At 54.4% G+C, this 24,745-nt stretch overlaps 3 protein-coding genes across 6 annotated transcripts in view; 2 read left to right on the plus strand and 1 right to left on the minus strand.

The window, feature by feature from the left end:
• Positions 1-4,454, plus strand: part of DNM2 (dynamin 2) — an 89,229-nt gene extending 84,775 nt beyond the window's left edge. For 2 of the 4 annotated variants that reach the window (XM_082837042.1, XM_082837043.1), the window contains exons 18-20: positions 1,414-1,646; positions 2,739-2,993; positions 3,577-4,454. In XM_082837042.1, the coding sequence (XP_082693168.1) occupies positions 1,414-1,646; positions 2,739-2,993; positions 3,577-3,646 (558 nt within the window). In that variant the 3' untranslated portion in view covers positions 3,647-4,454. The remainder of the gene's footprint in view (positions 1-1,413; positions 1,647-2,738; positions 2,994-3,576) is intronic. The other 2 variants (XM_082837044.1, XM_082837045.1) reach the window with 1 other exon arrangement.
• Positions 4,455-5,131: 677 nt separating this feature from the next.
• Positions 5,132-8,153, minus strand: TMED1 (transmembrane p24 trafficking protein 1; the record flags this gene model as incomplete). Its single annotated transcript, XM_082837129.1, has 4 exons — positions 5,132-6,106; positions 6,858-7,041; positions 7,181-7,278; positions 7,971-8,153. 4 exons carry the CDS (start codon positions 8,151-8,153, stop codon positions 5,888-5,890), a joined length of 684 nt encoding a protein of 227 aa, XP_082693255.1. The 3' UTR covers positions 5,132-5,887.
• A 6,273-nt stretch (positions 8,154-14,426) lies between these two features.
• On the plus strand, positions 14,427-24,215 carry LOC309960391 (protein HIDE1; the record flags this gene model as incomplete). The annotated part of the gene is made up of 7 exons (XM_082837132.1): positions 14,427-14,457; positions 15,541-15,849; positions 18,047-18,139; positions 19,093-19,120; positions 19,857-19,900; positions 21,108-21,142; positions 24,069-24,215. The coding sequence occupies 7 exons, from the start codon at positions 14,427-14,429 to the stop codon at positions 24,213-24,215; spliced, it is 687 nt and encodes a 228-aa protein (XP_082693258.1).
• Between the last annotated feature and the right edge of the window lie 530 nt (positions 24,216-24,745).

Genomic DNA, 24,745 nt, shown 5'->3' on the forward strand with positions numbered 1-24,745 from the left:
GTGGGATATTCCTGACAAGGGCTTGAACCCATGTGCCCTGCATTGGCAGGCAGATTCTTAACCACTGCGCCACCAGGGAAGTCCCCGACATCCATTCTTAAAAGGACAATTGTAGAAGGAGACTTCTCTTATGAGATCTCATACATCCATTGAATTGATATTTCAGTCTCAAAACCACTCTTGCCCTTAATGGGGAAGCTCTGGAAGCATCCCCTCCAAAATCAAGAACAAGTTGGCTATTTCCACTTTTATTTAATCTTCTTGTAGGGTGACTAGGCAATGAAGTTAGACAAGAAAAATTATTTATTTATTTATTTATTTATTTATGGCTGTGTTGGGTCTTGGTTACAGTGCACGGGCTTCTCATTGCAGTGGCTTCTCTTTGTTGCAGAGCACAGGCTTTAGGCGTGCGGGCTTCGTTAGTTGTGGCACGCGGTCTCAATAGTTGTGGCTCGCAGACTCTAGAGCGCAGGCTCCGTAATTGTGGTGCAGGAGCCCAGCTGCTCTGCGGCATGTGGGATCTTCCCGGACCAGGGATCAAACCCATGTCCCCTGCATTGGCAGGCGGATTCTTAACCACTGCGCCACCAGGGAAGTCCCAAGAAAAATAATTTAAAGCTGTGAACGTCAAAAAGAATAGGAAAAACTGTTCGTATGTAAACATGAACATGTATACTTAGAAATCCCAAGAAAAGTAACTGAGGGATTTCCCTGGTGGCACAGTGGATAAGAATCCGCCTGCCAATGCAGGGGACGTTGGTTCGAGCCTTGGTCCGGGAAGATCCCACATGCTCTGGAGCAACTAAGCCCATGCATCACAACTTCTGAGCCTGATCTCTAGAGCCCGCGAGCCACAACTACTAGCGCCTATGCTCCATTAGAGAAGCCACCGCAATGAGAAGCCTGCGTACCTCAACAAAGCGTAGCCCCTGCTCGCCACAACTAGGGAAAAGCCCACGCACAGTGACGAAGACCCAGTGCAGCCAAAAAAAAAAGGATATAATGGGAGAAAAGATAGCAATAAAAGAGATAAGATTCAGGAATTCCCTGGCCTTCTAGTGGTTAGGACTCCGCGTTTTCACTGCCAAGGACCTGGGTTCAATACCTGGTCCAGGGACCAAGATCCCGCAAGCCACGTGGAAGGAAAAAAAGAAAAAAGATAAGATTCTAGGAATAAGTTTCACAAGAATCTGATGAAATGGGTTGGAAGAACACTTGCAAGCACCCCTGAGAGACTCGGGAGACCACTGAGTGGAGAGCTCACCTCCTTGTAAGTGTCTCCCACGTTCTGCAGTCAGGTGAAAGACGAAGCCCCGCCCAGCACGCTGGGTGCTCTTCTGGCCCTTCGCAAGGTTGGCTGAGCTCTTGGCTGGTGTGGTGGGAAGCCCTGACCTCTCCAACCCTTGTCCTCAGACGAAGGCCTTCATCCACCATGAGCTGCTGGCGTACCTGTACTCATCGGCGGACCAGAGCAGCCTCATGGAGGAGTCGGCTGACCAGGCCCAGCGGCGGGACGACATGCTGCGCATGTACCACGCGCTTAAGGAGGCGCTCAGCATCATCGGGGACATCAGCACCAGCACCGTGTCCACACCCGTGCCCCCGCCCGTTGATGACACCTGGCTCCAGAGCACCAGCAGCCACAGGTCTGCGAGGCCTGGTCGCCTGCAGGCTGCAGAGGCTGCTGCCTGCGGGATCCCAGCTCCACCCCCTGCCACGCCCCCATGTGTCCATCAGGGCACAACCCACGGGTGGGCGGGGTGCAGGGGCCCCCACCACGGATGGCTCAGCACCCAGGGCTAGCCACAGTGTGGGACTGCCTCCTCGCCTAGGCCTGAAGGGACTGGAGACAGAGGGTTAAAGGCCTGCCTGTCTCCTGGTGCCTTCCATTGGTTAAGCCCCAAACAGAAGCCAGAGAGGGCAAGGGGCCTGGGCAACCCCGGCCATACGGGTGAGCTCCTGGGGCATAGAGCATAGCTGAGAATGGCGGGCGGGGGGGAACTGGAGGGACACGTGGAGGGTGTAACCAGCATCCCCCGCCCTGTCCACCCTGGAGCTGAGATGGAAATAAGGCCCTGGCATGGGCAAGTCAGAGCATTGGGCAGGGACATCTAACCAGTGACAGGACAGATAGTGGGAGGAGAGAGGATTGGTCAGGGAAATCTCAGAAGGTGCCAGCCCTACTGAGCCCTTGGGGAGCCTTGGAGTTCCTCGGGGAGAGGGCACAGCAACCAGCCTGAGGGGCATCAAGTGCTTGGCCCCAGAGGGGAGCCTTGGGCGGGGTGGGGGGGGGCACCTGGGACAGAGGCCTTTGGGCCCTGCAGCCTCTGGAGGCATTTGGACCTGATCTGAAGGGCAGGGCTGGGCTCTGAAAGGATCTTTGGCTATAGAGGGGGGATTAGAGGAGCAGGGGAGGCCTGAGTGGGGCCAGTGAGAGGGGAATGCCCACGGGAACGAGGCCAGAGGGAAGCAGGAGCCCTTCGCAGCTGAGGACAGGTGCTGCGCCCTGGCTCAGGTCTTGGGGCTGGACGGAGGGGCCCAGTGTATCTGCGCTGCCCCACGCCCAGGACCGGGCAGTCACCTGCATCTGGCTGGGTGGTAGCTGGTGCCAGCCCATGTTACAGAGGAGGCCACCGTGGCCAGCACCCCACGCCCCGCCTCGGGCTTCCGCGGCCACACGGATGCGGCCAGTGCTGCCACCCCCCATCTTCAGCTCACACCCTCTCCTTCCTCCACAGCCCCACTCCGCAGCGCCGGCCTGTGTCCAGCATGCACCCCCCAGGCCGGCCCCCAGCAGTGAGGGGCCCCACCCCGGGGCCCCCCCTGATTCCTGTGCCGGTGGGGGCAGCAGCCTCCTTCTCAGCGCCCCCCATCCCATCCCGGCCCGGACCCCACCCCAGCGTGTTTGCCAACAATGACCCCTTCTCCGCCCCGCCTCAGATCCCATCTCGGCCAGCTCGGATTCCACCCGGCATCCCCCCTGGAGTGCCCAGGTAAGGCTGGACCCCCTCGCTGCCTGCCACCTAGAGCCACCAGCCTGTGCCCTGCAGGGAGCGGAGGAGTCACTGGCATCCCCATTGGGCTGGTGGGGAAACTGAGACTCAGAGAGGCCAAATTCATGGAGTGGTGGAGTCAGGGTGACTCCCAGGCTCTCGGGCCTGTCCTCTTTGTGAGCAAATGGGCCCACCACGTAGCTTGGGTCCCCTTCCACGGGGCCCCTTCCGGTTTTCACCTGTCCCCTTTCTGAGGATACGCACGTCAGTCACTGCCCGCCCCAGCCCTGCCTCTCCCCACCCTGCAGGCCAGGGTCTTTCCTCCCTACTTCTCCTGTGAGTAACCTGAGGTCCAGGGCGGGCGGGGGACTTGCCCAGGGTCACAGAGCAAGGGAGTAATGACGGGGGTACTGATGTCCAGGCTTGGCACACTCCTTTCCAGCACCCGAGCAGCCTTTAGAGGAGCAGCCGACTTCGGGCAGCAGCCTGGGGCAGCGGTGGTGGGGCCTGGGTCCTCCTCCTTGCCCTGCTTCCGGCCTCACTGCCCTCTCCCCTTCCCCGTCTATCTCTATTCTCTTTGCAGCAGAAGACCCCCTGCTGCGCCCAGCCGGCCTACCATTATCCGCCCAGCCGAGCCATCCCTGCTCGACTAGGCTGCGGGCAGCATGTTCTCGGGGGTCCTCGAGCAGGACCCTCGGTGCAGGAGCTTCGGTGGTCCGGGCCCATCCACCGCCACCCCTGGCCTTCCAGTCCCCACGCGGGACCAGGCTCCCTGCAGGCAGCCCCTGACTCTTCCCTAACCCTGGCCCCAGTCAGGGGCTGGCCTGGCCCCCATCCCCAGCTGGACACAGCACTGAATGGAGGGGCCCTGGAGCCCCAGGATGAGGGGAGCCGGGGTGTTGCACTTTGGGGGATGGGGTCTCAGGTAGCAGAGGAGGCAGCTGCGTCCTGAGTGCCATCTTGAATGAGGGGTCCAGGCTGGGGTGGCGGTGCTCACCCAGGGGCTTCTCTGGCCAGGAAAGCCTGAGTAGGCCAGGCTTTCTAGAAACGGCACCGAGGGTGTCCATACCCCCAGTCCTTGCTGGGGCACAAGGAGTGTGTCTGCTTCTCAGCAGTGGGAGCTCCCAGCGGCGAGCCAGGCCCAGTGGGCCCAGCGCTACCCGCCCACCCAAGTTGTACATATTCCTTCCTTGGCCGTATTAACTGCACGGCCCAGCCTCGGCTGCCGGAGGTGCCTTTCCCAGGTCCGGAACACTCGGCCCGGCCAACCTCGCTCTCTTCTTCCTGGGCCATCTCCTCCTCCTGGGTCCCCGGGGCAGCCTGGGCTCAGGGCTGAGTGGGTGGGGAAGCTTCGGGGGCCTCTGGGCTCCCACTCAGGCCTCCCCCACGGGTCGGGCCCAGGTGGCCTCTCTGTGAGCAGACCTTCTCGCTCGCTCGGTTTGACCACTGTAAGTGCCTGCACTCTGTATCCTATTAATAAACTAAAATAAAGGGAAGACGCTTCTGGTGGCTGCTGTGTGGGCCTTTTGTGTTGACCTTCAGGCTGAGGACGGGGGCTGCTGGCCTTCCCCCTTCCCCCTGCACCCCCAACGGCACTGCTCTTGGGGAGAGCGTTCACTTCTGGAGGGGAGACCTTTTACTTTCCTTAACACCTCAGGAGTAGGAGCAGACATTCACACAGCCACACACACAGGCCTGGCTGTCCCCCCACCTGCACCCCAGACGGCACTGGTTACAGAGGCCAGGACGGGGGCCTGCAGCAGGCGTTGCAGTTACTGAGGGGAGAGGGCCTCCTGGCCCTGCGCCCCAGACTGTGCCGCAGTCAGGCCCCCTCCCCACCCGCAGTCTCCTGAGGACTTTCCCCAGAGGCCCCCTTCGCCCTCTTCGGGGCACAGGCCTTCCAGCCCAGCCGGGGACACAGTTAAGCTTTGCTTTTTCTGATTTTTCTCTTGTGCCCAGGCGACCACCTCCATCGGCTTCTGCCCGACCTTTCTTCTGAGCTTCGTGGGAGACCCCTCCCGCCTGCCTGGCTGCCCCCTTGGGGGCAGGTCTGTCCCAGCTGGTGTCCCTGAGCCCCAATCACCAGGCTCTGTGATTTTTCTGACCATAATTTATTGACTCTGGTGCCCAGGCCAGACTGCCCTTTGTTCCATGAGGCTCCTGTGCGGGCTTTGGCCGAGGCCACCCCTCAGCCCTGTCTGGGGCCCCTGCAGGGACAGCGGGAGGGGCAGGCGGTCTTGGAGGCCCCGCTCCTGGAGTTCTGTTACCAGACCTCACACCCAGCCTGCCCCCAGCTGGGCCGAGGGGCTGGGCCCCTTCCTGTCAATAAAGTGACTGTTCTCGCAAGAACACTGTGGCCACGTCTCCTTCCCGGCCCCTAGCACGAGCAGGCCACCCCCAGCAGTAGCACAGCCCTCAGGCGGAGCCACAAGGAGAAGAAGGGAGGCATGGCATCCCACAGCAAGCCCCTTCCTACCGGGACCTGGCTTGGAGGGCCAGTGGGGAAGGGAGGGGGAGTTTGCTTCCTGGGCCCCGTCCGTACCGCGTAGGGCTGGTACAGGCTGGAAGACTCCGGCTAAGGCACATTTTACAGTAGGGGACAGAGGCAGGGCCAGAAAACGCAAGGGTTGCATTCGAACGCTGCAGTGCCCCCCATGCACAATTTCCGGGTGCTAAGCCACCCCTCCTGGAGCGTCCATGTCTTTAAGCCAGCTGGTATTCCCTACCCAGCCCCTGAAGGGAGGAGATGCAGGGGGACCCACACCTCAGGCCCGAACTGCACGACCTCCCCTCCCGTAGAAAACTAAGCTGGGGAAGGGACCCCACCCCCGACCAAGTCTCACACGCATGCGCCTTGCTGCTCTTCCTTTCGCCTGTTCTTCCATGGCAGCGGGCTACGTAGGCACGGGCCGCTTGTCTTGAAAGAAGCGCTTGAGCGTGCAGACTTGCAGCACAGCCACGAGCAGCAACACAGCCACGTTCACAGCAGACCAGAAGTTCACCCGCTCCAGGTTGCCCTCTTGCAGGTTGCGGTCACGTGCCTCAAAGGCCCGCAGCAGAGTCAGCATTTGGATGCTGCGCTCAAGCCGGATCCTCATGGTCTCGATGGACTCCTATGGCACAGAAGGAGAAGGAGGTCAAGGTTTTGTCCTGCAGAACGGGGTGAGAGTTCATGTTTGGGGGGAGAGGGAGAGACAGCTGAGAGCACAGACTCAGTGGCCAGGCTGCCTGAGTCTAAATCCCTCTGCCACTCCATGGCTGTATGACCATAAGCAAGTAAATAACCTCTCTGGGCCTCAGTTTCCTCCTCAGAATTAAACCTCAGAGTTGCCATGAGAATTGAAGGCCTAATTTTGTTTTTGGCCGTGCCGCATGGCTTGCGGGACCTCGGTTCCCCAACCAGGCATCAAACCCCGGCCCCTGGCAGTGGAAGCTTGGAGTCCTAACCACTGGACTGCCGGGGAAATTCCTGAGTGCCTAATTAAGTATAAAGAACATATTAGTGATTAATAAATAGCAGTAGGTGAAGCCAGACTGCTTGGGTTCAGATATTGGCTCTGTCAGTTGCTGGCTGTGTGGCCTGAGAAGAGTTACTTAGCCATCTTGTGCATCAGTTTCCCCAACTGTAAAATGGGGGATAATTAGAGCACACTCCCTACATAAAAGGTGGTTATGGAGATTTAATGAGTTATTTAAGCCCTTAGAACAAGGTTTACACCTAGAAATGTTCTACTGTTACTAGGTTGGGGGCACCAGTATGTAGGAAAGGCAGGGTCAGGCCAAGGCGGACCCCAGTCAAGGTGAGAGGGTAGGGTCCAATGCCAGAGATCTGGGAGGAGTGGCCCCAGCTTGGCCTGGGCGCACCTTGATGTCCTCCATCTTGACATCCAGCATCTCCTCGGGCTCCACAGCCTCTGCCCAACCCTCCACCTCCTCATCATCCTGCAGGCTGTCAAAGATGAGTTCAAAGAACACCAGCTTCTCTGAGATGGTGCTGAAGGAGTTGTCAAAGCACAGCTTGTAATCCCCGGCCTCCGTGGGCTCCACCCTGGGCAGACAGACACACAGACATGACCCTGAGTGGCCGGCCAGCCAGACTTTTCAAGGCAGGCAGGGTGGTAACCCGAGGCCGCTGGTGAGGGGCAGGGCTGTAACTGAACCTGGGCAGCCAGCAGGACTTAACTCACGTGTGCACACCGTCTGCCTTGCGGGACTCACTGACCAGCAGCACTCCCTGAGGGCTCTCCAGAGTGAAATCCACGTCCAGGCCAGCACCTCCGATCACCTGGGGGGCAGGTAAGAGCGGGTGGAGGGCTAGGGGTAGGCCAAGGGCACCTGCCAGAGAAGGCCAGGGCTCGGCCGACCCGCACAGACCCGTACCGACCACCACCAGGGGCCTACCTGAGCTCCGACACCTACACCTGCAAGCCAGTCCCGCCCCTCTCCCGTGCCTCTGGCCGCGCCCCTTGCCTTGGCTCCGCCCCCATTGATTTGATGGCCTCAGGACCGGCTCTTTTATCTGGTCACGCCCCCCTAGAGACCACGTCCCGGCTTGGCCACACCCCAAATGAGACGACGGAGCCCAGCCTTCTTCTCTTAGCCCAACCCCCGAGAAATTCTCAGGTTGGCCGCGCCCTTTCTTGTACAGCATTCTGGTCTCGCCCTGCAACTCCCGCAATCGACCGAACCCTTTTGGCCACGCCCACCCTTGAGGGTCCTGCCTTCTGAAGGGCTCCCTCGTTCTCCCGATGGCCCCTCCTCCCCGCTGCCCCACTCTAGCCCCGCCTTCTTCCATTCCCATCCCTTCCGCTCCCACGCGCTGTCCCCGCCCCCTCCGCTTAGCTCTCCCTGGCTCCGCCCCCGCGCTCCTACGCACGGGCTCCTCCTCCTTCCCTCTTCAATGCATGCATTGCTTGGTCTGTATGGCCACGCCCTCTCTCCCTGGCTCCGCTCGCTTTACGGCCCGGGACACTCTACCTGGTACTCAGTCTCAAGGCTTGCATTGGCCGGCGCGGACTGATAGAAACATTGCTTCCGCCCCGCAGGCAGTAGGAACGTGAACTCGCCGTCCTGGATCGGCGGGGGCCCTGCCCCTCCCACCCCCACTGGCGGCAATAGTAGCCACAGGGCCAAGGCTAAGGCCGCGCCGGCCGCCATCATCCGGGTCACCCTCTGGTCTGCTAATAGGTCGCGGTTCCTTTAAAGAGTTAGCCCTGCCCCCTCTGCTACTCGGCGGGACTCATTGGCAGCCGCTTCTGCCCGTTGTCCGAAGCCCGCGGAGCCAGGAGTGAAGGACCCCCTGAGAGCATAGCTGCCCGAATGAATGACTGATGCGCCTGAAAACACTCGACTTTCTACAGACGTTTTCTTTGCAAAGTCTCCACTTCTAGTCTCAAATGCTGGTGGGGGGGGGGCAAAAGTACAAAAATAAGACACGATGGCACATTCTTCTCAGGCAAAAGTTAAGACAACTGTAGTGGAGGTGGCCGGGTCCTTCCTGCGGTTTTCCCAGAGTACCCCGCGCGCGACGAGGATTGTGCGATCCAGCCTGGGTGCAGCGGATCGGAAATAGAGACAGGGCATGGCCCTGCACGCGACCCGTAGGGCTCGTCTAAAAATGCTCAGCTAGGGTGGGCGGAGACCCTTTTATGTTAACGTGGGGGGCGACTTGTGTCAGGTCTGTGAGTTTGGTCCCGGGTCGGATGCCTAACCACTCATTCCTTGGCGCCTTAGAACCGTCACTTTATCAGTTTCCTCGTTTGTGAATTAGAGGTGATGAGAATTGAGATGAGGCCTGGTCTATAGTGAGCGCCCCGCATTTCTTGCATATAGTTAGCACGGCGGCTTGGCCCCGCCCTGCACCCCAATGGTCTCAAACTCGAGGGCCAGAAGGTAAACAGTGATTGAAGTGGCCCAGGGTAAGAAGAATAACAGCCGAGGTGCTTAGCGTCAGAAGAGAAGAGCGGAGAAGAGACTGTGGGTTTGGGAGGCAGGTTGCCTAGTTCAAAGCACGCCTCACGCTTTACTTGAGGCATCACTCTGCTGAGCCTCACTTTTCACATCCATAAAAGGGGTATGGGGACTTCCCTGGTGGCTTAGTGGTTAAGACTCGGCGCTTCCAGTGCAGGGGGCCCGGGTTCCATCCCTGGTCAGGGAACTAGATCCCACCTGCATGCTGCAACTAAGCGTTTGCGTGCCGCAACTAAGGAGCCCAACTGCCGCAACTAAGACCTGGCGCAACCAAATACATATTTAAAGAAAAGGCGGGGGCGGGTGATACTAGTCCTCCTTCACTGGGCTGTTGTGAAGATTAAGTGAGATGCTTGTTTAGTGCATGGCATATCATAGGCCCTCAGTAAATATTATCCGTTATATTCCAGGTTTATCGCCCTTCCTTGGGCATGCCGCCAATTAACCTCTCCCTCAGTCTGGCTTAGAGGATTTGGAGGCGACCTAAGCAGATAAGCAAAGATGTCGCTGGAGAAGTGGACTCTGGTGCTTCCATATAAACATAAGAAAAATGCTCAGATGGAAATTCTGAGTCTTTCAAGATAGGCCTGAGAGAGGTTGGCAGGTGGTGGTAATTACTCTTCGAATACAGCTGGTGGCTGTCAACTGTTTTTGGCGTTTGGAGAGCTTGGGGAAGTAACACTTTGTAATGTCAAAGTTTATGTATGATCACACTTCGTACTCCTTTTCGTTCCAAGTTTGTCTATCATTCAGACTCACTACTTGGACATTTTGAAGTAGTTGTGGAGAACGAGTGATAACTTTTTTATTTAATGAGATGAATTTCACATTGCATTAGATTAATAATTTTAAGTGAGCAACCCAGTGGAGTGGCATTTAGTATGTTCACAATGTTGTGCAGCCACTACTTCTACCCACTTCCAAAACATTTCATCAGCCTAGAAGGAGACCCTGTACCCATTAAGCAATTATTCCTCATTCCCCCTTCACCCCAGCTTCTGGCAACCAATCTTCCTCTATGGAATTAGCAATTCTGGGTATTTCATATAAATGGGATGTGTCTGGCTTCTTTCACTTAGCATGTTTTTAATGTTCATAATATCAGTATTTAATTCCTTTTTATAGCTGAGTAGTATTCCATTGTGTGGGTATCTGTTGGACACTTGGGTTGTTTCCACCTTTTGGCTGTCGTGAGTAGTGCTGCTAAGAACATGTGTATTTTGAGTATCTGCCTTCAGTTCTTTACGGTGTATTCCTAGGAGTGAAATTGCTGGGTCATATGGTAATTCTATGCTTAACTATTTGAGGAACTGCTGAACTTTCCCACAGTGGCTGCACCATTTTACATTCCCACCAACCATGTACGAGGGTCCCAATTTTTCCACATCCTCATCAACACTTGTTATTTTCTATTTTATTTTTAGTATGTCCCTCCTAATGGATGTGAAGTGGTATCTCATAGTGGTTTGTTTGTTTCTTTTTGGGGGATCAAGCCATTTTATTGAGGGGCATCGGGAGAGGGCCTTAGAGCTGGGAGGACAGTGATATCTGACATCCTTCTCCCGGCCCTGGGATCTTCTCAGCTTCACAGTCTCTGAAAGCTCATAGTGATTCTGGTTTTTTGGGTTTTTTGGCTGTGCCAAACAGCTTGTGGGATCTCAGTTCCCCGACCAGGAATTGAACCCTGGCAACAACAGGGAAAGCCCAGAATCCTAACCACTAGGCCACCAGGGAACTCCCGAAAGCTCATGGTGGTTTTGATTTGCATTTTCCTAATGATATTGAGCATCCTTTCATGCGCTCATTGGCCACTTGTATATCTTCTTTGGAAAAATGTTTGTTCAAGTCTTTTGTACATTTTTAAATTGGGGTGGTGTTGATTCATATATTATGGAATGGAAAAGGAAGAAAGAAAAACAGTGAAAAACCTCTCCCACTCTTTGCCAGTCTCTGCTGGGGCACATCCATACTTCACCTGGGTGTTTATAACTCTGCCGTAGTCTTCTCTTCCTGTTTGCACCAAGTTTAGAAATCAGCCAGAGATGAAAGAGTAGGGTCTTCTCAGGTCTTTTCTGAGCATTTGTCCTGCCCTGGGCATGCACATTGCTTTCTAAGTTACCCAGTGTGTATGGGTACTTTTGAATGCCTTAATTACCCAAAGAAACTCTCACCCCAGCTTTTCCTCCCAGCTTTTGGTAAGTCAGTTGTAATCTTGTGCCCCAGAGAACTGTGTTTTCCAAGAATGTGTTCTGAGTTAAACAGACAAGCACCTTGAGGCAGTCCCTCAGGTAACCCCCAGACATATTCGAACAGACACACACAATACTGTGAGAACGAGGGCTGCTCTGCTCCCTTAGAAACTGGGGACCAGGGCCCTATACTTCACTTGAAGACACAGGCTGCTGTCTTCAAGTCCTCCACTGTGCTGGGAAAGGAGATGAGGAAGGGCAGGGAAAACACCATAAAAAGCTTTCCTGCCATGATCAAGTTGCCTCTTCCTGATTCAGCATTTCCTTGGTTGGCATCAACATTGAGCTGTTTTCCAGAGTTTGGATAAAGTTAATTCTTACCACTTCTGCTCAGTTGGTCGATGTTTTGGTGGAGGTAGAGGCCCATGGAGCTACGAGCTCTGCCATTTTCACTGTTGTCTGGGGTGAATGGGTGATTCTTGTTTCCCTCAATTAAACAAAACCATCCCCCTCCCCAAGTATTCAATAAAATTTACTGAGTGACACTGTGAATAAAACAGACAATGTCCTCATGGAGCTGTCATCCCAGTGCTCCTCCACTAAATGATTTCAGGAAGTCAGAGGCACTGAGAAGTAAATGCTAGGTGGGTAGGTGGGGATGGTTCATCTCACCTGGATGGAGTCGGAGAGATACCCCAAGAAGGTGGCATTGAAGCTCAGGTTTGAAATAGAAGGGAGAAGAGGTAAGCAGAAAAGAACAGTGCTCTGAGGTCAAAGGCTCTCAGAGACTTCAAGAGGCAGAAGGGAGACGAGGGTGGGGTGGGTGAGAGAAGTAGCCAGAGAAGAGATGGGAGCCTTCGGCAGAGGCCACATCATACAGAGTCCCTCTTCCGTTTGTAATGTTGGCCTAGGATCTTAGCCTGGGGTTCTTAGAACCATGGGGAGTTAGCAGACTGGCTTCTGGAGGTCAGGAATCCCCTGAAATTATAACCAAAAGATTACAAGACCATGTGCTGGGCAGACTCACTACTTGGACATTTTGAAGTAGTTGTGTTTGTTTGCCCCACCAGAGCTGTTCTCTACCATTCCCTGTACTGCTTCGCAGTGGGAGGCAGGGAGCTGATATCTACACACCGGGTCAACTTGGCTTCCTTTTCCTCTTATTTCCAGTTGGGTTCAGCCCTGGTAGGATATCTGAGGGCCGAAGGAAAGGAAGGTCTAGGTATCTATTCCCTGGCTCCTACCCTGTTGGTCTGCATCTTTCCACCACAGCTTGTAACTCCAGCTCTCTCCAAGTTCCAGAACTGTTTTCTCCCCAGCAACTTCAGCAACCCAACAACTGGCTGCTAACAGTTCCCTGACTCCAGGGAGTCACCATCCGTCATTGCTTTCCCTTCACCCTGCCCATGACTCCTCAGTGCTGTCTCTTAAGGGCATAATCTGTGTGTCAGCTGACCAATACATGTATGTGTGGCTATTTCTGAATTCAAAATTCCAGGTTATAGGGACTTCCCTGGTGGCGCAGTGGTTAAGAATCCGCCTGCCAATGCAGGGGACACGGATTTGAGCCCTGGTCCAGGAAGATCCCACATGCTGCAGAGCAACTAAGCCTGTGCGCCTCAACTACTGAGCCTGCGCTCTAGAGCCCGCAAGCCACAACTACTGAGCCCGTGCTCTACAACTACTGAAGCCCGCACGCCTAGAGCGCGTGCTCCGCAACAAGAGAAGCCACTGCAATGAGAAGCCCGCGCACCACAACGAAGAGTAGCCCCCGCTCGCTGCAACTAGAAAAAGCCCACGTGCAGCAGTGAAGACCCAATGCAGCCAAAAAAGTAAATAATAAATTAAAAATAAAAGAAGCTAGGAAAAGAAGAGCCAATTAAACACATGGTAACTGGAAGAAAGAACAAAATAATGAAATAGAAAACTGAAAATAGAGAAAACAACAAAGCCAAAAGTTGGTACTTGGAAAAGATTATTAAAACTGATTAACCCCTAGCAAAGCTAATCAAGAAAAAAAGAGAAAAAACACAAATATCTATTATCAGGGATGAAAGAGGAGACATCACTACAAACCCCACAGATATTAAAAGCCTAACAAGGGAATATGAACAGGCTTATAGCAATACGTTTGATAAGTTAGATGAAATGGACAAACATGAAAATACAAGCATGCTAGTTGGAGTCAAAGAAAATTACAAGGTACTATGGCAGGCTTCAGCAAAGGCATTTTTCTAAGTCCAGAGGAATCTGGAAAGATTTCCTAAAAAATGGCACTTAAACTGAGACCTGAAGCAGAAGTGGGATTTGACCAGGTCTATAGAATTGTGTTCCAGGCAGCGATGATGGAACACATGCAAAGGCCCTGAGGTTGAAATGAGCTTTGTGTATCCAAAGAAAAAAGTCCACTCTAATGGCCCTTTTTCGTATTTGGCAACTACATGCTTACATCCTTCCTGGGTGTAAACCTCCAGGTGGACCTACCTGCTGGACTTGACCAGAAATGTTTGGAGACCAAAGCAAATCTGGTAAGACAGACCTTTGGAAGTTTCTGGGCTATCAGCGGGAGGCAAGTTATGCTGCAAACAATGTCATTTCCTCAGTTCTGCAGCTAGTGTTTCCTTCCACCTGGTTGGTGAAGCCCCTGAGGCTTTCCTCCCCTGTGGCCTCACACTGGGAACACTCACACTACCCTAGGCATTGCACTTCATGACATGAATTCTTTGGAGCTAGTGTCTACTACTCTTAGCCCCATTCTTCAGAGCAGCAAGCTGAGGCTTCCAAGAAGGACCTTGTCTTGCCTGAGGTCACAGAGGCCAAGCTCTAACCACTATGCCCTACCAACTTCCACCCCACATGTTTCAACTTCAGCACTGGTTGGGCCACATTTTGTGACTTGGGCCTGGGTTTCCCAAAAAACCTATGTTCCTTGTGCTTCCTCATGCCCAGGAGTTCTCAGGGGAAAAACAAAAAACAAAAAAAACCACGCACTGGACCATCTCATTCATTTTTCCCCTCCCATCTGCCGAACCTTGGCCCCTAAGGAACAGCGAGGTGCCAGGGTCTGATGTGCGTCCATGGAAGGGGTGGGGAGGGGAGAGAGTCCCTTTCAGCGCCCAAGTGTGTGTGTGCAACTTCCTGCCAATGAGGAAACACTCGGCTCAAATCAGCCCTGGTTCTTCTTTCCTTGCTCTGGCCTCACAGGAGGAGCTGGCAGTGAGCCGTGGGCCGCGCTGGTCTCAGCCAGATTTCCTGGCCAAACGCGCGAGGAGAGATGCCCTGGACCGTCCTGCTCTTTGCAGCCGGTGAGCCTGGTGCCCCTGTGCCACCCCTGCTCCGCTCCCTCCACCTCCCCAACCTTGCCTCTGCTGGGGGGTGGCAGGGAGGGTGTGTGTGTGCAGAAACCAGGTGCTGGAGAAGCTGAGCCCTGACCGATTTGCCCCAGAGCCTTGGAAATGCCCCAGGAGCACGGATTTCTCTTGTCCGGTCTCATTATCCCCACCCACATCAAGGGTACCAGAAATGCCAGCCCACAAGAGACAGCAGTGCCCACGCCCCATGACTCAGCCCTACTTGACCTCTGCAGGCTCCTACCTCCAGGGCTGGGGCAACAGGAGGATCTGCTGGGGGCTCAGAGGGTGGGGCGGGGAAGCTAGATAAGGGAAGGCTTGTGTCGACCTCACCTGAGCCAGGCACTCTGCCCGGGAGCCTGTGAGCAGCTGGGGAGACACTGGTCCCTCCTGCAAGAAGTCGTGCCCCAAAATCATATTCTTCACCACAGCCTGGAAAACAAGATAGAACCCCTCTGCCCTCCCCTTCTCCCCTCGGTCACCCTCCCTCCTGCCACCCAGGCTCCTTGAACACACCGCATCCCTTCCAGCCTGTGGCCTTTGCCCCAGACTGTCCCTCTGCCTGGAATGCTCGCCCCCAGTTCTTCCTGTGCCGTGTCTCCATGGAAGCCTTCTGTGGCTACCCTACCACCCTTGTCTCCCTGAGAAAGTCAGCCCCCACCCCTCCCCGGGGCAGGCATACCTTATCTGTCCGCATACCTTATCTGTCCCTCTATCTGTCTATCTCGTCTGCTGCTCTATCCCCAGCACCTAAACAGGGACTGGCACGTAGTCAATTCTGTTGATCGAAGTAGTACGAGTATAATTGCGCTGCTGTAACATCCGCGGCTATTATAATAAAATGACTCAAATGCAGCGATCTCTCACCACATGCTGGGCACTCTACCCCTTAAACATCACAGTAGGGTAGGGAAGACTAGCCTCCGGTTGTACATGAAAGCCAAGGCCCAGATAGGGTGAGCCACTTGCCCAAGGCTACACAGCCAGGCTGGCCTCTGCTCTAACCACCCAGACAGCCTCCCCTATCTTGCTTCGCAGGCTCCTTGGCTATCCCGGCGCCATCCATCATGCTGGTGCCCCCACATCCCAGCAGCCAGAAGGACCCCATCCACATCGCATGCATGGCCCCCAGGGATTTCCCGGGGGCGAATTTCACACTGTATCAAGGGGAGGAGGTGGTGCAGCTCCTGCAGGCCCCCGTGGACCAGCTCGAGGTCATCTTCAACCTGAGTGGTGGCAGCAGGGAGGTTCCAGGGGGACCATTCCGCTGCCAGTATGGCGTGCTCGGCGAGCTCAGGCAGCCTCAACTGTCGAACCTCAGTGAGCCCATGCACGTCTCCTTCCCAGGTAAGGCCCTTCCATCATTCCTCACTGCCCCGGGCTCCATCTTCTCACCTCCGAGGCTTTGTAGGTGCTGTTCCCTCCACCTGGAAGTCATCACAGGACGAGCCACCTCTTGCAACTTGCCAGGACTTTCTCACTTTTCCTTGTTTAATCCTCACAGTCACCCCCATGCAATGGGTACAGCCATTCTCCCCATTTTCCAGATAAGGAAACTGAGGCACAAGAGATGAAGAGACTGGCCCAGGTCACCCAGCCAGCAGGTGGCAGAGCGTTAAACCTGGCATGCGTTCACCCTCCCTGAAATCCAGGCGTTAAACCTGCATGCTCTCCTGCACCCTCCCTTGAGCCCCTGCTATGTACCAGGCACTGTCCTTGGCACTGCAGGTTCGGCAGTGAATGAAACAAAGTCCCTGATGTCTCACAGTTGACATTCCGAGGGATGGGGACAAACGATAAATAAGGAGTTTGGCAAACATTCAGTCTGCCAACAGGGGACAAGGAAAGTGGCAGGGATGAAATATAGCCCTGGCAGTGAAAGCGCCAAGTCCTAACCACTGGACTGCCAGGGAATTCCCAAGGGTGTCATTTTTTTTTTTTTTTTGCGGTACGCGGGCCTCTCACTGTTGTGGCCTCTCCCGCTGCGGGGCGCAGGCTCCGGACGCGCAGGCTCAGCGGCCATGGCTCACGGGCCCAGCTGCTCCGCGGCATGTGGGATCTTCCCGGACCGGGGCACGAACCCGCGTCCCCTGCATCGGCAGGCGGACTCTCAACCACTGCGCCACCAGGGAAGCCCCCCAAGGGTGTCATTTTAAATAGAGAGGAGAGTGGCCAAGGAAGGTCTCTCTGAGGAGGAAATGTTTGAGCAAAGACCTGAAGGATGAAGAGTCAGCCACGTGAGTGTCGGGGGCAGGAGTGTTCCAGGCAGAGGAAGCAGGCTGTGCAAAGGCCCTGGGACTGGAGCGTGCCTGGTGTGTTTGAGAGACATAGAGGCGCCCCATACGGCTGAAGCATAGTGAGCAAGGGGGAAAGGTGGGGGAGATGAGGGCAGGGGGGAGGCGACGAGGACTGTGCAGGGTTTTGTGGCTGCAGCAAGGGCTCTGGCTTTTCGTCTGAGTGAGACAGAAGCCCTGGGAAGGCTGATGTCTTCCTCTGGTCTTTCCAGGAGAGGGGGCTGGGCCTGGGCTCTGGATCAAGGAGCCGGAGGGAAGGAGGAGCCTCTGGGTGGAGTCTCTGCTTCACCATCAGTCAGAATTTTCCTGCTGCAAAGAGAACTTTGTTGCCAGCAGAGGCCCACCGGCTGTGATGACAGAACAGTCTCTGTGTCCTTCCCCGGCCTCAAGTTCCACAATCAAAGGCCCCCTTCTCTCACCTTGGTCCTGTGGTCTCAGAGTGGGGAAGTGACACCCCTCCTGCCCCAGGTGAATGAATGGACAAGGGCTAACACTGAGAACACCAAGTGTGTGCCTCTCCTCCCCTCCGGGCTAGTTCCTGACCTCCACTGGGATCAGGGCATCTCCTGCTGGCTTCCCCCTCTCTCCAGGGAGGGGCAGCCGAATCTTCTGCAGAGACATTAACTGGAGCTGGGGCTTCATGCTTTTGTGGCTGACCTCTACGTGGGCCTCAGGGTCCACCATGTGGCTGGGGGTGGATATTGTCTGACTCCCTATTACCCAGCCAGCAGGACTCTTCAGGCCACAAGTAACTGAAAACTTGACTCAAATTGGCTTCAGCGACAAAAGGGGATTTGTTGGTTCACTGAACAGCACTGACTTCAGGCATGGCTGGATCCAGGTGCTCACTGATGTCAGGAATCATGTGCCACTTCTCAGCTCCGCTTTCTTCTGTGTCTTATTCTCAGGCAGGCCCTCCCTCTCAGGGTGTCAAAATTGTACCTTGGAGCCCCAGGTGTATATCCTACCAGCTTTGTAACGCTGGCCTGAGGAGTAAACCTCTCTTCCCAGTGGTCTAGCCAAAGTCCAGAAATTACTTTCATTGGCTCAGCTTGGGCAACATACCCTCCCTGAACCAATCAGGTTGGCCAGGGGGAAGGAATATGCTAATTGGCCAGAAACAGGTTTGCTAGATCCCCAGGGTCTAGCAACACCCAAACCAAATGGAGGAATGACAGGAGTCCCACCTTCTCCCTGCAACCCCACAGTTCCATGACCTGCCCAATCTCTCTTTTCCCATCTTCCTCTAGTGCCCACCTGGATCCTGGCACTCTCCTTGAGCCTGGCTGGAGCCTTCCTCCTCCTCGCTGGGCTGGTGACCACTGCGTTGGTCGTCAGGAAAGGTAACGGCAGTCAGAGAAAGCATGGCCCACCAGAACTTGTGTATGCACTCCCACTCATACCCATTTTTAGGAGCACGGTTGGGAGTCCTTACTACAAAGGTTTAGCAGTGAAGAACCTTCCAGAATTTCAATGATGGTGGTGGGCAAGGGCAATTTATATATGTATATATACATGTATATGTGTATATATATATAAATTGTTGTAAAATATACATGGCATAAAATTTACCATTTTAACCCTTTTTTAAAAATTATTATTTTTTTGGCCATGCTGCGTAGCTCGTGGGATCTTAGTTCCCTGACCAGGCATCAAACCCGGGCCCTGGCAGTGAAAGTGGATCGCCTGGGAATTCCTTTTTTTAAAAAAATTATTTTTAAATTTTTAATTTTTTTCATTTTAACCCTTTTTAAGTGTCCAGTTCAGCACCATTAAGTATATTCACTTGGTTGTACAACCATCGCCACCATCCATCTCCAGAACTCTTTCATCTTCCCAAACTGTAACTGTCCCCTTTAAACACCGACTCCCCGTTCCCCCTTCCCACAGCCCCTGGCACCACTGAACTCAGTCTTTAAAAACAAAATTAAGCGGGAATCCCCTGGTGGTCCAGTGGTTTGGACTCTGTGCTTTCACTGCAGGGGCCATGGGTTCCATCACTGCTCGGGGAACTAAGACCCTGCAAGCCACATGGCGTGGACTTAAAAAAACAACAACAAAAAACCCAACAATTTTACATGCTCATACCTTGTTTGAAGTTTTTACCAACCTACATTGATCATGAAATTGGGGGGGAAAAAGTGTCTTCAGTAGCTCCCCTGTTGAGTGGGAAATTTGCCAGCGAAGAAGGAAAGGCTGGGCTACAAATGTATGTGGGCCTTTTGGTTTCTTGGCTTTTTGCAACCAGGATGCAACCAGGACCAAAATCTAACAAACGCTTTTTTTTCTCTCCCAGTTAAAGTAAAAAACTTGCAGAAGAAACGGTGAGACCATCCCTGGAGACCCTCAGAGGGTGGTTTTGGGGAAAGAAAACTCAGTCCCAAGGCAGGAGTTCCTGATGGCCATTAAGCACTCTGATAGCTGGCCGGGTTCTGGGGGAAGAAGGGTCCTTCCAGGGCTCCACCCCAAACAGCGTCTTCTGGTGGGAGGCTGGCTTAATAGAAACAGGTGCTATTCAGGAAGCGCCTACAGTGTGCCCAGCATTGTGCTGCGGGACTCTGGACCCTGAGCTCACGTGATCCTCGTGGCAGCACTGGAAGCAGGCACTAGGAATGGCCCCATTTTACAGATGAGGAAGCTGAGGCTTCCTCGCATCCCTTTACGGCCATTTGCCAAAATTTGCTAAGTAATCATTCTAGAAATCCACAATTGTGGGAGAGGCGAGTGGTGCCCCCTGGGGTTGTGCAGCGCCCAACTTGTAGCCTGTAGACAGTGGCCCTGTTCCTGGGCATCAGAATCTACTGGCTCCAGCCTCGGTTTCTCCCCTCTGAGAGAGGGGTGGACACCGTGCTGCCTAGTGGCAGAGAACTAGCAGTAGCCCCGGTGATGGAATCCTGACTTCACCTGGCTGTGGGGCTCCTGCGAGAGAATTTCCATCTGAGGGGATTCAGGGAGGATGCGGAGGTGGGGTGGGGAGGAAGGGCCAAGTTTGACCAGGGCTACCTGGAACGAGCCTCCTGCCTGAGACAAGTCATCACTTTCTCCCGAAACCCTCTGCAGGGAGCGAGAATCCTGCTGGGCCCAGGTTAACTTCGCCACCACAGGTCTGTGCCTCCCCGTTCCCGTCCCTCACCGGGGTAGGGTCACTGCCTCAAAATGCCATCGGGTCTCACTACTCGCTACTGAGCCCCTTCTGTAGCTGCTCACTTCCCTTAGAGTTGAGAACACACGCTCCCCTCTTTCTCCCCCATCCCCTGCCGTTTCCCGACCAGGTTCACCTTTTTTTTTTTTTGGTGTGAACATCTTTCACCTCTTACCTCTCCTTGCCCCATCCTCATGCCTTTCACTCATTCTGCCCTCTGCCTAGAATACTTTTCCTCCCTGTGGTCTGTCTAAAGGTCGCCTCCTTCGGGAAGCCTTCCCTGACTTCCTAGGCAGGATCTACTCTTTCTACTTACATGCCCCCAGAGCCCTGTCGTTCTTCTTACCCCCTCAGTAGAAACACAATTAAGTAATCATTGTGTGCTTGGGTGTGTGACACTCGCCTCCACCACTGGACCATCAGCTCCAAGGGGGTGGGGAACTGCATCTGTCTTGTCCACCATCAGGGCACCCGGCTTTCACAGTACCTGGCACCGTCCTTAAATGGAGCCCCACTTGTGGTCCAGAATGTGCTGTTCTGCTGGGGGTGGGGAGAGGGACCCAGCCTGTGAAGTACGATGCCCAGGAAGGGGCTCCAAGCAGAGAAAACTCCATTCTCTGTACTTCTTTCACTGTCTCATGTATTTATTGAGCACCCCGACTATGTGCTAAGGTCTGGGGTCTCCCAAGATAACCAAGACAGAGGTGGTTTCTGTCCACAAGCCCATACTCTGGTGGGGAAACAGCCCATGGTGGGCCGGACCCTGTCTGGGCTAGGAGGCTAGTCCCCAGAGGAAGTGGTGTTGAATCAGAGACCTATAGGGGGGAGCAGGGAGTAGCTGGGTGAAGAGCGGGCAACCCAGGGTGGGGGAGGAGCTGAGAGGTGTTCTGGAAAGTGGAAGTGGAGACAAGGCACCATTTTCCCAGAGGTCAGCCAGAGGTCCCTGAGGGAGGGTTCTGAGCAGTGGAGGGACACAGTTCAATTTGCAGCTGTGCACAGTGCACCCTGTAGAATGGGCTGGAAGGGGGCAAAGAGGATGAGGGGTGATGGACCTTACGCCCTTCCTCATGGTTGACTTGGGGCCTGTGGGCTTGCGGGGAGGGCCCGGGGAGGGCGGTGAGCAGGAAATCTGAACCGGCCCCCATCCTGGTCTTCTCTTTCTGTTGCAGACATGTCCTTCGATAACTCCCTGTTCACCATCTCCGTAAGTCGTCCTGTTTCTCGGTCCCGATTTTCTACTGACTGTCATGACCATGGGAAGTTTGGGGCTACCACCAGGCTGGGTTGACCTGTTTGTCTCTGAGCTTCTGGGGTCTGGGAAAAGCCCAGAATCACTGAGCAGGGATTGTTTGTGAGCTGAGAGTTGGCACTGGAAAATGCCAGGGGATTGGAGGTAGGCACGTTGTCCAGGCCTTCGTGGGGCAGTGGGCAGGCCCCTGGTTGTCAGCACTGCCTTTGCACTCAGAATGGTGACAAGGGACTCAGGGTGACCTGGTGGCTTCTTTGGGGTCATGGAGCCTTGTGACAATCTGGTGCACACTGTGGTTCGCTCCTGGTATAAAGAAAAGCCTACTTTTGTGTTCAGTTTCAGGAACTTCAGCTTAGCTGTCCCAGACATGCGTCTCCCTTTCAAGGGGGAGGGTCTCAACCCTCATTCCCATCCCCACTCCCCACCCCCTGCTTAGCAAGGGGTGTTGCTCTGCCAGATCACACAGTGTCCCGGCTGGGATTTGAACCCAGGTCTATGGGACTCCTCTACACAGCTGCATCTTGTGATGGCCTTGGGGTACTTATTATTATTAGTTTACTAAATTAGAGATATCCGACCCCTGGACACGATGGATCAAGAAAATGTCCAGCTAGGGGAATTCCCTGGTGGTCCAGTGGTTGGGACTCCACACTTGCACTGCAGGGGGCCCAGGTTTGATCCCTGGTGCGGCATGGCCCGCCCAAAAAAAAAAAAAGAAAAAAGAAAAGAAAATGTGCAGCTAGCTCTTCTCCATGCAGAGAGGGGTACAGGTCTGGGGTGCAGGTGGTCCCCCTTGAGGCGGCCTCAGAAGTTCCATCTGTGTAAGTGGACGCTTTGGGACTTCAGTCAGGGAGCCTGGGGTGGAGTCAGTCTGCTCGGGGCACCATGGTGGGGAGGGGGGTGGGGGGAGGTTTGGATGGGTTCAACATAGCCTTCCTGGGCATCTGGACAAGAACAAGATGAGGCCCTTCATCCCTCAGAGCTTCTTAATTCTACAGGGGGAGACAGACAATGCCATGTGGGGTAGGAGTGACCAGGAAGCTCACTTAGGTGGGAGATCCGGGAGGTCTCTGAGATTAGCGACAAGCAGGAGGTAGCTGCGGAGGATTGATCCAGGCTCAGGACACGTTCTTGGCGCGGCCCAGTAGGGGTGCAGCGGAGTGAGGAGTAGAGAGGGGCGCCGCGCGGAACTTTGACTTTGACCCCAAGTGAAGGGTGAGCCAGGAAAGGTTCAGGGCAGAGGTGGGACTTGACGTGATCTATGTGCTCACGGGCGCCCTCTGGCGGCTTCGTGAAGGATAGACTGTGGGGGACCGTGGACGGACGGGAGCTGGGGGACCCGGCAATGGTTCAGGCGCCAGACGTGGCGGGTAGTTTGGGCCAGTGTGTTGCAGCGGAGGTGGAAGAAGCGAACAGATGCAGGTCAGGTAGATTCAGGGGATGGGAAACACGGCACTGATTTTGGAGTGGATGAGTGGGCCGAGGGAGAAGGAGGCGTGGCGGAGTTCCGGAGAGACAAGAGACAGGTCACCTCACTCAGTGCTGCCACAGAGCAGATGGAGACTGGACCCCAGTCACTGGTATACAGATGGTGGGAAGGAAGGGGCTTGGCACTGGCCTGTCCAGCCCTCTGAGATCTCAGCTCAGGGAACAAATCCTGAGCTGTTAAGAAAAGCCTGGCAGGTGGGGCGAGTTCTGAAACCTTCTGTGAGAAGTCACACCGCTCAAGGCACTAGCCTGGTGATTACTGCCTCCCCCGCACCCCCCCCTTTTTTTTTAAGGCATTTAAAATGAAACGGTGGAAAACAGAGAAAAGGAAGGAGAAAAATAACTTATTTCAGTCCTGGTGACTTTAAAAATATATTTTTTTTAGTTAAATTTTTTTTTGACTATGAAATACATCCAAATGTAAAAATTATATACATAGTAAAATTCTCTTCTCTTTCTTAATCCCTCTCCACCCACTGGTCTCCCCCTCTGCACACAGACGTACAGGTAAATCACCATTAGGAGCTTCCTGCACATACAAGCAAAGGCAAAAATAGCAAGTCTATATCCTCACTCTTTTTAACACAAATGACAGCATGCTAGCCACACTGTTATGAACGATGCTTCTTTTCCTTAACAGTAAATTCTAGTGATCTTTGCTAGTTTTTAAAAAAAAATCATTGTAAAATAGACATAAAATTTACCATTTTAGTCATTTTTCAGTGTACAGTTCTGTGGCATTAAGTGTATTCATATTGTTGTACAACCGTCACCACCATCATCCCCAGAACATTATCTTGCAAAACAAATCCTGTCCCGGGACTTCCCTGGCAGTCCAGTGGTTAAGACTCAGCACTTTCACTGCAGTGGCCTGGGTTCAGTCCCTGGTTGGGGAACTAAGATTCCACAAGCCGCACGGTGTGGCCAGAAAAAATAAAACTCTGTCCCTATTAAATACCAACTCCCTGTTTCACCCCCACTGCAGGCCCTGGCACCCACCATTCTACTTTCTGTTGCTTTGATGGATTTGCCTATTCCGGATTTTACACAGAAATTATGCCATACAGTGTTCATATTTATGAGTCGTAGCCACCCCCGGGGGGGGGTGTTGGCATTCTCCCCCATTGTACAAAAGGGGAAACTGAGGCACAAAGGGGGCCATCACACCTCATCAGGGAGAGGGGGAGCTGCGATTCGATCCCAGGCTGTCTGGTTCCCTATTCAGCAGAGAGGAAGGCATGACAGACAGCAGGATCAGGGCGCTGAAGCTGTGTGTGTGTGGGGTGAGGTGAGACCCGATGGACTGGGGGAGTCTCAGGCTCAGAACATGGGGCAACCCGAGATCCTGAAACCCCAAATCACCCGGTTCTCTATTTTTCCTCCACGGACAAAGAAAATGACTTCAGAAGAAGACGCAGCCACCCAGGATGCTCCCTCAGGCTCTGCTGTGACACCTGGCATCTCTGGGACCCGGAAGAGGCCCACCTCCACGTCATCCTCACCTGAGCCCCCAGAATTCAGCACATTCCGGGCCTGCTAGGGGAGCCCTTCCCTCTGTCTGCGTGCCCTCCGTTCAGCCCTCCCCCTTGAGCTGGCTGGGCTTTGCAGGGTCTCAGTTCCCTCCAGCTACGTTGGGGACTTCTCGCTGCTGCTTCCTCAGGGCAGTGAACAGAGGAAATGAAGGGGACCCCCTGGCCTTGGGACCTTCCTTGCAGAGGAGCAGGAGTGGGAGAGGGGATGCAAGCATCTGCCTGGAGGCTGGACAGAAAGCAGGAAGCCTCTCTGGATTGCCAGCTTTTCAGACCACCACGGAAGTAGCTGTTAAGATCCCTCAGCCTGGCCATTATGAAGTCTGAGCTCTCCGCACACCCCTCCACTTTCTTTCGTCCCATGCATAACATGGTGTGGACGCCATGCACACTGTCCCATGCAAAAACCCAATTACACCTGACTTGGGTTTTTGGAGCATAGGGTACCTGGGGGTTATATTCTATGTGCCCTGCTGGCATGCCTAAGTTATTAATTATAATGCTTGGAGCTGTTCCCAAGGCCTCTGTGGAGTGTAATCCT

The sequence above is a fragment of the Leucopleurus acutus genome (genome assembly GCF_964270905.1).
Source record: "Leucopleurus acutus genome assembly, chromosome: 3".
Taxonomy (NCBI): domain Eukaryota; kingdom Metazoa; phylum Chordata; class Mammalia; order Artiodactyla; family Delphinidae; genus Leucopleurus; species Leucopleurus acutus.